The sequence below is a fragment of the Pygoscelis adeliae genome, unplaced genomic scaffold (genome assembly GCF_000699105.1).
Source record: "Pygoscelis adeliae isolate BGI_AS28 unplaced genomic scaffold, ASM69910v1 Scaffold101, whole genome shotgun sequence".
Classification (NCBI taxonomy): Eukaryota; Metazoa; Chordata; class Aves; order Sphenisciformes; family Spheniscidae; genus Pygoscelis; species Pygoscelis adeliae.
In genome coordinates, this window is record NW_008824238.1 from 8,568,696 (window position 1) to 8,581,128 (window position 12,433).

General features: G+C 39.7%; 1 protein-coding gene across 1 annotated transcript in view; it reads right to left on the bottom strand.

Moving 5' to 3' along the window:
* LOC103926207 (serine/threonine-protein kinase Sgk3) overlaps positions 1-12,237 on the bottom strand; it is a 34,593-nt gene extending 22,356 nt beyond the window's left edge. Inside the window, exons 1-3 of the mRNA XM_009335047.1 lie at positions 12,185-12,237; positions 4,970-5,175; positions 59-142 (exon numbers count right to left, since the gene is read on the bottom strand). Of these exons, the coding sequence (XP_009333322.1) occupies positions 59-142; positions 4,970-5,047 (162 nt within the window). The 5' untranslated portion in view covers positions 5,048-5,175; positions 12,185-12,237. The remainder of the gene's footprint in view (positions 1-58; positions 143-4,969; positions 5,176-12,184) is intronic.
* Between the last annotated feature and the right edge of the window lie 196 nt (positions 12,238-12,433).

The following is a 12,433-nucleotide window of genomic DNA, read 5'->3' on the forward strand; positions in this document are numbered from 1 at the left end:
CAAACAAGTGTCAACCTGTGCTATTCTGGCATGATTTCAGAGCTTGCCTTTTACTTACTGTATTGTAGAGTTTATCGAACTCTGCATACCGTCTGAAGACAAACCACTCATTTCTGCCAACTGAGACCAACACTTTGTAAACCTGTAGTAACAAAGAAAGTTATTGCCAACAGCAAAGTTTAATAAAACCTCCTGGGTTTAATCCTGTGGTGAAAATAAAGGCAGGCTGTTAAATGTATTGTGTAAACATACTTGTTGAGCTACATATTTCTTACAGCTGTCACACAGACATCAATACAAATGATTAAAATAACAATTAGAAGAGCCTGGTATTTTACAGAAATAATTTTTGCTTACCTGGTGTTTAAGCTGATTTAATAGAGTTTCATAAATTAGTTCATGTCCAACAAGAACACCTGGCCATCAGACAGCAGTCTAAAAATTTGCTATGAAATTTGTTAACAACTTGATAATCCATAATAAAGACTAATATTAAAGGAAGTAAAGCATTTAAATACTGAAGATTGCCTTTACCAAAACCTAAGGAGAAAGCACATATGGAAGGCAGTTATAAAGATAACTGTTCCTTGCAACATCTTGAATACTTATTATAGTCAGGATCCTGGCAGATGACAATTGTTCAGGGGGCAAAACACGCTGCTGTGGCTGAAATACAGCACAGGTTACGTAACACACAGCACTGGGATCAAGGGAGGCGTAGCTGGAACCCGCTGCACAGTTCTGGCCATTCAAATCCCATGGCAGCAGAGGACTCCAGTAACCAGACAGATCGTCAGTCCCTGGCTTCATAAATCTGGTTGACAGCTGAGTGTCCAGCAGGCTTCGCCTGTCTCTTACGCAACTAGTTGACCTCCCTTCTCCGCCTTCTTGTGCTTCCAGAAGGAGCCTGGCTATTCCTTCAGGGGAGAGGATGGGCACAGCAAGGAAATGAGTGGAGAAGGCTGCTAATTCCTGATGTAGAAAACTGGACCAATGCCCCAGTCTCCCTTCTGTCCTCAACAGCAGCTCACCTCTCTCTTTTTAACTCCCTCAGTGGAAGTGGCAGCCAACACCATCAGTTCCTTAACCCGAGATTTGCATTCATGCTATGTTAACTGCTCAAATAAGCTGTTCTCAGTCTTCCCTGGGGAACACAGGAGGCTGGATAGAAGCATCCAGTAGGATGCTGATGAGACTCTACTTAGAAAACTAGCTTTCCCTTATACTGCTAAACAAGCATTAGCGTAAAACCTAGCTACACACCTTCTAGAGCCTCCTTAGCCTGTAAACAGCAAAAGCTTCAGCTGCAAAGACTGAAGTACTGTCCTCCTGAACTAGGTATCTTATACAGCAATCAAGTCCTGCAAACAATGCTCAAACACACATCATCTTCACTCCCCATGACTGCATGGCAGATCAATGCCAACAAGCTTCAGAAGCAGGCTATGGACAACTCCTTAAATTAGCAGGGCAAAATGCATAGACTGCAAAGTGCACAGGTGAGCGTTAACTTAGCATACAAGATGATATTCACCTCCTTGTCAACCTCAAAATTAAAGCAGTTTTGTTCTTGGAGTAGCTAGCTGTAGAACAATGACACAATCAACTTTTTTTTACATGAGAGCATAAAAAACCCCATACGAGGTCATCCAGTTCACACCATCACCAAAGCTCTTGCATACCCAAAGTAGAAACTGCAAGTTCAACAGTTACGGAAGCACTGAATGGTAAGAACACATGATATCTACAAAGAATTTGGTAAAACCCAAAAACATAGCATGTCTTTGGGCTGTATTACTACTATCAGCTACACCTATGTAATGGTTTAGAGAGATGTGCAATACCTGTTTCTAGAAAGGCGGGTGTGTGTGTGTGTGTGTGGAGGAATCTAGCCTTACTCAGATAATAACCTTTTCAAATTTAATTACTCCTAAACCAAAACTAGCCTTAGAAAACTCCTGAAAAATAGATAACATGCATCCACACCTTGTAATATGTGGATAAATAACGCAAAGCTTTGAGAAAGGAAAAAGGAAGAAAAAGAAACAGAATTCCTGAAAATATCACAATCACAATCATCATCATAAACTATCTTCCCAGATACAGATAGGATAGGGTCCAGCTATTTCTGATGTGATAGGTTTCTTTATGAAAGAAGTCAGTGAAATTAAAAGGCTTCAACTCTGTTTTGGTAGCTCATGCTTCTGGATTAAATATTCAATTTGTGTTAAACAAAGATAAGTAAGAAGGTAGGCTGTTTTCCAATTTCAAGAGAGCAAGCATTGAGAAAGTAAGGAAACTATTTATTAAGTGTGAACAAAATAAAAAAACAGCTCCACAATTTCCACAGGGCTGGGGATTAGTATTATACATCACAGGTCTGAGACAAAGTTTCCAGATCTAATCAAAAGCACCCTTGGAAGAGATTTCTTAATAAGCCTGTATATGATTGGGGTGTAAGGAGAGACAAGAGCACAGGTCAGAAGAGAAAATTAAGCCTCAGACATCAAACAGCATAGGGATAACAGCAAGAAATCCAGAACAAAGCTATTTGGCAAAAGAAAGCGGCCCACTATGCAGCAAGGACAGAGTAGGAGTTAATATAGCCAAGATATGGTCCAAAACAAGCAAGTATTTTGCTTATTTTGAGGAAAGTGAATGCTGAATCTCCAGAAAAAGGCAGGACAGTGAACTAGAGCAGATCTACATAGAGGCTAGTTACCACAAATTAAGTGGAAGCAAAAAAGCTTCCTTGCCAGAATGCCCGAAAAATTCAACCATGAGATTATTAGTCAAGAAAAAATATTGGTAGTAAATATATCAAATGTACACAGTATTTAACAAAAACAAATCAAATATTGAATAAGAGGTTATGAAAATGCTCAGGAGGAATGACGAGTTCATTTCCAAAGACAAAACTGAAAAGCTTGAGTCATTTATCAGAATGAGGACTGCACAGAGACAAGATTGTTTTTAAAAATGCTTCGTCAGGGCAAGTGTGAGGGGAAAAAGAAGAACTAGTAAAAGCGAAGTTGCACATACTTGTCTCGTTTCCATGCCAGCATTAAGTGAGCCACTGTAAGGTTTGAGCTGGAATTCATAGTTTCTATTCAGATCAGTTAGATTCTAGAATAGTCTCAGAAGCAGTAGTGATATATACTGTAAGTGACAGTGAGGTGAAGATTATACAAAATAGTCACCTGAAGTCTTTCCTAGCCTTTATCACTTTAACCTTTTCTTTCACCCTAAGGTTCTTACTGCTCTTTATAGAAATGGCACTAAGATTGCTATCGGAAACAGACAGCTATACCTACCACAAATTTGTTAAGAACTGTTTGCCCCTGCACCCCTCTCACTCCCCTCCAAAAGCAGTACTGACAGGCTCCAGTCATTACAAGACAGCTACAAAAGAGGAGACACAGTAAAAGCACTGACAGACACATGCTGGAATTCACAGTTCCTAACATGAAGTTTAGCATGACCCTCGCTTCTGTTATCAAATCCTAAAACGTACGCGATAATACTCAAAAGTTTGGTTGTGAAAAGCAGTTCTTGTCAAGCTGCTAATTGATAGAGAAAGCAGAAGCCAACAAGACAAAGTGTACCTCCACACAGTGCAAGCTGGGTTGGATTCCTCCGCCCCCCCACCTTAACCTCCCAACTTCTGAAGTTTCCTACTCTTGCTTGTACAGCTTTCTAAAGGGCACACCCAAAGAAAGTGCTTTTAACTTGCGAAGGTTGTCACACAGATCTCTAGGTAAAATGACCTGGAAATCACACCACCAGTATGTACCACATTGGCACACTTTAACAGCAGGACTGCCAGCACTGATGCAATAAAACAAACCTGTTTTGCTCAAGTTTAGATTGTTATGAAGTTTTTCCTGCTCATTTGAGTTTCACATGCATGCAGCAGTTTAAAGTATTAGTAAAGTTCTCTTTTGCTTGTTCCCTTTTCCAGCACACTCCTTCCCCAAATTACGTCTTGATACACTTGTAGAATCAAATAGCATTATTCTTCTCTGAGGAAGGGAGGTGAAGAAGAAAAACAGATCTATAACTTGAAGTAAATCTTTGTTTTGTTGTATTCTTCAGACAGCAATTCCGTCCAAGGGCGTCTGCATTCCACATCTGAAGAGTGACTACGTCGCTCAAAAAAGAAAAAGCTTAGAGGAAGTTGCACAAGAGCAATGAAATAGTTTGAGCTTTTTAAAGGAAGTATTATGATGCTGTCTTTATATCCTAGCATACATATAAGCAAAACAAAAATCCATGCTGCACTACTTTATTTTTCAGTATGCAATGCAAAGAGTTTCCCCACAGAATGGGAAGACTTTACTTCCAGAAAGCAAGTCAAATTGGGAGGCCAAAGAAGGAAGAGGGAGGGGAATGACAAGGAGTGGAAATGGGAACAGGATAGGAAAAAAAACCTCATAGGTAGAATCAGAAAACAGGAAGGAAGACAGAAAAAAGGTCTTTCAAAAATTTGATGTTTTGGTTTTCTTTCTTTTACACAAAAAATTACAATAGTATAATATCTATGAAAAACTGGCCATTAAAAAAAAAAACCAACCACAACCAAACCCACACTTTACTCCTTTACAAAATAAATGTTTTCATGAAAAATCACGTAGGCTGCCAAATCTTAATGTGATTTGGTACTATAATGTTATCCCTGCATTTGGACACTTATGTATTTTATATGAGAAAATGCAGCTATTTGGGGGTAAAAATACCAGAAATTCCTAAAGCCAAATTCTTTTTGCAGAAAGCAATACAGTTAAACACTGTAAAACATTCACAACTTCTCACACTGGACTATGGCCGGTACTCACAAGAGCAAGTGAACAGATTTCCATAAACCTGTTGAAAATAATACCAAGCTTACTAGTTAAAAAAAGAAAGTAGCGCTTCTAGGCACTAATAGCCTATGCATTTGCCTACAGTGCTTACACTCTTACATACTTACAGTGAATCTTTTTTTCTTCTCTCTGTGTTCATCAGAGCTGGGAATGCTAACACTCGGGCAGCTTTCTTTGAGATCCATTGTATGTGTTCTTTTGACAAATTTGTTACAGGACCCTGCTTCGGGTGTTGCAATCAGAAGATACCTTCAACGGTATTGATCCAAGATACGCAGCTTTTCTTGAGAAAACGTGAATTCCATCATGTAATCTTAAAGTAAACATAAAAGGAAAATTAAGCACGGGAACACTTAGCTCACAGTGCTAAAACCTGTGTGACAAGAACTTTTCCTGGCAGGAAATGCACTTCACTATGCACATATACAGCCATAAACTTTATGATTTTGTAAACTGTTTCATGCTTGCAGTCCTTTGCTGTTTCACTGAAATCACTCATGTTTTCTAAGGACACAAGTGCACCCCCCCAAAAAAAAAAAAAAATCACTGAGTTGTGTAGACATACTGGAAACAGATTTGGGCCCACTACAGACAATACTTTGAAGGAACAAAGATAGACCACTGAGAAATAATTAAAGATGACAACCTGGTACCAGACGTCTGAGAAAAGCCACTAACATGTACATTCAGAATAGTTTATTTCAAAAACAAAGGTTTTCAACTGCATGAGTCTGTACCGGAGGGCATTTCAGATTTGTCAGAACATGCAGAGTGTATTTAATTATCACATCAGAGATGAAAGACAACATGAGAAAAAACAATTTTTCATGTGAATTTTAGAGAGGGACACAGGCAGCATTGTGTGTCTGTCTGAATATTTACCTTCTCTGCCCCCTTTTCCCCCATACTTGGCATACTTTGTGTTTAGCAGAACAGTAAGGTCGTCCATTCCCTTCAGTAGAACAGTTAGCTTCCTTGCAGAACTTGAGAAGGGCACAAGACAAGAGAGAGGATAAAGCCATCAAAAAGGCAGAGCACTTAGTATAAACTAGATGCCTCTTCACTCACTGAGGGACAGCAATTCTCCACACCTGCCTTGACCACAAGCCAATTGTTTACTGGACCCCACTGCAAACAATAGGAACTTCAGCACTGCCTAAGAGCAGCCAAAATTAATGCTACATAGCTACAACCCCCTGTTCAGGCCTGCACAGCCATCTGAAGTGTTTGAGTGAATGCAGCTCAACTTTTAGAACACTGTGCGTCTGACCAACTTACGAACATGAGGAAATTTTTTTAGAAAGAGGAGACCTCAGTTCTCTTCAAAACACCCAGAGGAAAAAGAAGTGCCCAGTTCAACATTTAACTCCCTATTTTCTTAAAAACAGGGAAGTATAAAAGTGAACTGTATATGTCATATCATAAATTTCCAAAAAGCACAAACTAATCCAATGCAATTCTGCTACTAGAGAGACACCCATATTTATGTTGGCACGAAGGCCAAAGGCCCTGGAATCCAGTGAAAAGATTTGTTCTTGATACCCAACTAGTCTCAGTCAGTCAGTTGACTATTTTTCTTGTTCTCAAAAGCCAGATCATCTCTCTCATTCAAACTTCATGTTATTATTCCTCCTGTAGCCATTTAAAATTAAGTACTTTTCAAAGATCTATCTGGTGACTTTAAACAAAAAGGACTGTTTGAAACCACTGTAATCACAGCTAAGTGATAGATCATCCATATTGCAACATATTTAGAGAATTATTTTTAGTTACATCTGCATTTACCTTAATTTGATTGCTCCCTACTTCAGTGATTAGGTAATTACAGGGTTGAGCAGGGTTAAGCTTCCCTCTGCCTTTATTTGACTATAACACAGCTCATCCAAGCCAGTTACAGACTCTGAGTTTCAAATTGGTTTCTCTTTTCCTTTGGCAAGCCACTGTTAAAAGCTTTGTTACAACAAGGCACAGTTCCCATTTTCCACAATTTTATACCGGCATGGGATTAAGACTGTTCTTCACCCATTGCCACACACTAAAATTAAGATCTGTGCTCTTCTCCGTCATAAGAGATCCACTAAAATAGTCAATAGGAACCACTTTCAGTATGTGTTTCACTAAGCTTAGACTTTACTAAGCACTTATGTCAATCTTCAGCCACTTCAGGACCAGCACCAGGAACTGAGCACAAGTCACTGTGTTTATCTGTCTTCCTGCTCATCACAGAAAAACAAGCAAAGCTTTAAAATGGATTAGGTGTTCCCTGACTAATATCACTCACCATCTTTCTCCTCTTGTAAACTGACATTCGTTACAAAGCTTCCTAACATGCTTGCACTCATTCTCACAATATAGGCTGTGCTTCTCTCATCCCTTTCATTTTTTATTCTTGGTGTCATAGTTTTAAATACCAGTACAGGAGCAGTATGGATTAAAAGCTGTAGTCCAAAGAATATCACTTGGAAGACTGAGCTTTATTCATATCTGAAGTTGAAAGATCTACAGAAAACAAAAGGAGGAAGTGTCACCCAGATTAATTCAGGAAGAGTTTATTCATCTTACTGGGGAGAAAAAGAATAAATCATCTGAGAAGCTGAAACTGCAATATTCGTATTTCTTTCTTTAAGCTGCCTGGAAGATCACTGGCTGTGATTATTTTCTTCCCCTGAGGCATCTCCGAGTTGTGCCTGGGTCACCAACACCAAGCTGAACTGACAAACTTGGAAGAAATGCATTATCAGTTTGCCACTAAGTTCCAGAGGATCAGAGCTTTCCTTCAATTTCTCTTTGCCATGAGTCTATCAACTCTTGAGAGCTCCTTATATCTGAACTGTAGGTCTGACAGTAGAAATAGGGATAGATTTGCTTTAATCTTTGCCATGCTGTAGTTTAGGAACACTGCTGTAGTTTTAGTAGCAAGTAAAACCACTAATGCTGTGGTAACTACATGAAGTAATAACAGAGAGCAAACAGCAAAGACATTTTCATCCACGGCTTCAAAAGTGCAAGCTGCAGTGTCTTGAGGGTTGCCAGATACGAGTGAATTTAACAGACACTGTCAGTTGAGAAGTCTCTGCCTCTGGTCACAGCTTTTCCTGTAACCAAGAACAAGTATCCCCTGGCCTCAACTTTGATAACAGGCACAAAGGAGAAGGAACTTTAGAAAACCAGGTAGCAAAATAAATACCCCTTAAATCATACTTGAGCACTTGTGAAAGAGCATGTGGATAATGCAAGACAGATTAACGCTGAGACCAGTGCTGTCCAGGAACAGCTAAAACTTTGAAGTTGCTACAGTATCTAGGCCTGCAACAGGGGAAGGTACAGACAAATGCATTGGAGAACAGAAGTCACGCATCCTCCTGGCAAAGTTTCAAGCCTATCAACAGCTACACTGTCCATTTTCTCCACGCTGGCTGTCAAAAAGCAAGCAAGCAGTATTTTCACCATTTCCTGCAGGAAGCCACAACAACGTCAAATTTCAGGCTGACCCTCGCCTCTGGTGAAGTAAGAGCATGGCAATAACAGAACCCGGACACTGTGAGAACAAATATAGATCTACTATACCCACAAATGAAGAATCTTCTGAATGCCTTACAATAAAATATTTTGTGCAACTTTGTAATAGCTACATGCAACAGGCAAACATCATGTAGGTTAGTGGTACATGGCAACCTCCTTTTACTCCTTTCTACATAAGCTAGGCTTAAACTGTATTACAAAAGGTTTCTGAAGTTTAATGGGATTGTTTTGTTCTGTACTGAAGCATTTTCTTTTCTTTTTTAAATGATAATGGCCTGAAGATGATACCATTATATAACCAAAGACCCTTGTTCTGGGTGCTTATGAATCAATCTCTGCCAAGAATGTTCAATACTAGATTAGGAAGCTGTGTACTCACCTGCCGGTTGAGTACTCTCCAGCTGTAGCCAAACTGCCTTAAATGCCTCTAATGCCAGTGCAAATCAGCTATCACACTCACGTCAACTCTTTGAGTAATACAAGGGAAGCAGAGACAAGAACAGTCAAAAAACCCGAAAGACAGTCTCCCTGCAAGCGTGCTTGGAAGAACCACCAGGACCCATACTCACCCACTGGAACAGAACAGGCATTTCCCTATACACTAATCATCTGCCTAGAAAGACTTACTCTAGGACTGAGTCACCAGTAAAACCAGCTGCTGAAAATCCCACCCGAGTGTGATTCCAATTACAGAAGGAACCTGCATATGCAGAAACAGAAAGCAAGACACAGGAGACAGTCCTATTATTCGCTAAAAACATTACTCTATTTCCTCTTACTTTAGAGAAAGTATCATCTTTGGCATACTTTTCATTACTTCCTCAGTCTTCCCCACAAATATCCTGATAATGACTCAACATCTCACTGAACATTACACAATCTTCGAGAAAGCCCAGAAAGTCAACTTTTTCTCAGAGTCCCACTCTCTTGTTACCAGACAAGCAGCTGACACACAGGAAATGGGAGAGAAGATATTCAGAATCCAGTGCAACAGAAATACAGCATGAGGGGAGCCAGGGACTGTAGGAGAAGTCACATGCTTCAGAAAGAGTCAAAAGCAAAACAGATTGCTAATCTGTAAAGAGATGGATGGCCAGAAGCTGTTGAATAACTACGTTCTGAAGAAAACAGGTTTCACATAGGCCATCCCTTTAAATACTACATACGTATGATTTTTAATACGAGAACGGTAAACACCAGTGTAGACCTCTAGAAATATTACAGCTGAAGAAAAAGGAGAGCACTAACCAAAATAGTCTGGCCAATCCTTGGCTTATCTCCACACTCCCTTCTAACTACAATTTGAGAGGAGAATTGAGAATTCAGCCATTAGTATAAAGGAAAAAGCCTGCTCCCTGTTTACACACCCACCCGCTACCTTGCATTTTTTAAAATCTTTAGTATAACCACTATGGAAAGCAAACCACTACTCTGCAGCAATGTGGGTGAAGTTCAATTCAACTGAGATTTTCTACTTGTAGAAAAGGATAGGAGGTAAAGTGGAAACTCAACCAAGGGAAAGAAATAAGTAACTCCTCTTTTTTTGTCTCTATCAAATTTACGTTGGAGAAGGCAGGCAAACATTCACTCACCATGATTCTACTGTGCCCAAGAACATCCCTTCTGCCCCACCTCTTAAAATAAGCTCCAGTAAATTACTCTAACTGGCATATAAGATCCGTGGATTGAGCTGGATCTATTTGCATTCATGTTTATTACATGACAGAACACAGGTTCTTTGCTGTGGTAAGCAAACCCTGAGTAATAAAATGGGTCTAAAGAACAAATACTGCCAATAAAAGGCAGCTATCTTTTAATCCTGAACAGAGGTCCATAATAATTTCATCTTTAGCCTGTGTCCATAGTATCTGGAAAGGTCACTGTGTGCCTCACAAGGTATGACTTACACAAACAGCAGAGCACATTAAAAAAATCAGCTTTGCATTATACTTGCTACCTGCACATTTCTTGGCCTGCTTCCTCAGCCTTCCTACACACCAGGTCCAGTTAAAGTTAAATGTAGATGCCTAAGGACAGCACAGATCAAAAGCTGTAGCAACGACACTGTGAGCTACTTTCAAGAGGTCTTACAGGCAGCTGATACCAGCCACTTGCAAGGCAGTCAGTTCTACATAAGAGGGCAGTCAGGCTTCAGTAAACACAAAGCAAATAATCCCAGCCTCATTTTGTCCCTCTTGATGAAGATTAAGCGAGAGAACCCTAAGTTTCAATTCCAGATATAATGCCCATTTTTTTACATGGCCCTCAACAGCTGTCACTAAGCGTTCTCCCTCTGTTTCACCACATAAATAGACCATAATTCTCCTGTGTTTAAGATTGATGTTATTGCTAATGCATTGAACGTGAAGAAAGTTACTGGATTTTATGTACTATAATTGGCAAAGGGTAAAATCCCTACAACAGAATGTATCTGGATTTTAAAATATTGAAATATGTAAATCCAAGCTACAGTTCACAAACCAGAAAACACACTTTTCAAGTCTGTGCTCTACGGAATTCATGGCTGCCTAGAACCATAAAGCTGTTGGATAATGAAAAGGCAACAACTTAAATATCAGAATATAAAAGACAAGCAAGAGAAAGAGCCTTTAGCAATATCCAAATCACATGCCCAGTTCACCACCACTTGATTCCTCATGTTACATCAGTGCAACTACAGCTAGTATTTTATGTCCATTCTTCAAGGACAGTTTACAGACTCCTGCAGGTAAAAGCATACATTGACCTCTCACATACTTCAGTGCTGCACAGAGAATAAGGTGGTGTTTCAATTCTGTAAGGATTCAGAGAACAGTTACTTATGCATGTATAACAGAATTTGGTGCAATAAAGTCAGATGTGGTGAGGCTGTAATTTACAATCAAAGGTGGAAATTAAGGTTGGAAAGCAAATTTAACACAATTCATCATCCTCACGTAACCACTAGCGACTACTTCTTCAGCTTTAGAATTGTCAAGGTTGTTAAAACAACCAGTACTTCTCACTGACATGTGCAAGTTTCTGACCTAAGCGAGTATCTCAAAATATCTTTTAAGAAATAGGTCGGTTTTCTAACTTTATTAGAAATACCACGCATGGAGACTACCTTGACAATATTAACAGTGAACTTTCCAAAATGCTTTCCAAAAGCTACTAACATTTTTTCCTGAAATCTAAAGTATCTTAAAGCCTTCAGAAAAACACTCCTCCATACACACCTTCCTTTTTTATCATTAGTTCATATTACAGTCATTGAGGAGATTGATGTGCAGATGAAGACTAAAAAAATAAAAATAAAATAAAAATCAGAACTATATTTAGACACTCAGACTGAAGCAACACTAACATTAGAAGAAGCCAAAATGCAACAGCAGCCTTTAAAAATACAGATTCATTCTGCATGAGTCTATAAACACACCTAGTGTAAGTTTGAAAGGAGTTCTAAAAAAGCCTTAGCTACAAGAATACCGCAGCAAGTGATATTCACAGAAGTCTTCAGTGCCAAGTAACTGGAAGAACCATAACAGCGTTCAAGTGACATTGCTGTGTTGAAACGAAATGCAGTACCAGCACAAAAACCTATCTTAAGTTTAAAGGAGAATAAGAAATTAATATTCCATGTTGCAAAAATCACCGCACATCTAGAAGCCCAACAGTTACACCCTGAAGAGGTCCTCCTGCTAGAGGAGGAAAATTCACAGAAATATTAAAAAAAGACGAGCTGTCAAAACAGCTTAAGCCTTAAATCTTTACAACTGCCTTTTAATTAGCCTCCACAAAATTAAATTCCTCAAGGGTACCTGAATCCCTGCAAGACAGCATTGCCTAAAAAGCTTTCGTTTTCCAGGGCAAGACCTCAGCGGTATTCTCCCTCAGGTTCGCCGCGCTCTTCCAGAACGCCAGCTACGCACTGGCTGCAAACCGCTCGGAGGAAGAAGAGTAAGCGCCGCGCGGACGACGCCCCCGGGCATACCCCCTCGTCGAACGACTGGCAGAGAAGCGCAGCGAGTAAAACGGACCCGCACCCACCTACCGCACAAGCGAGACCG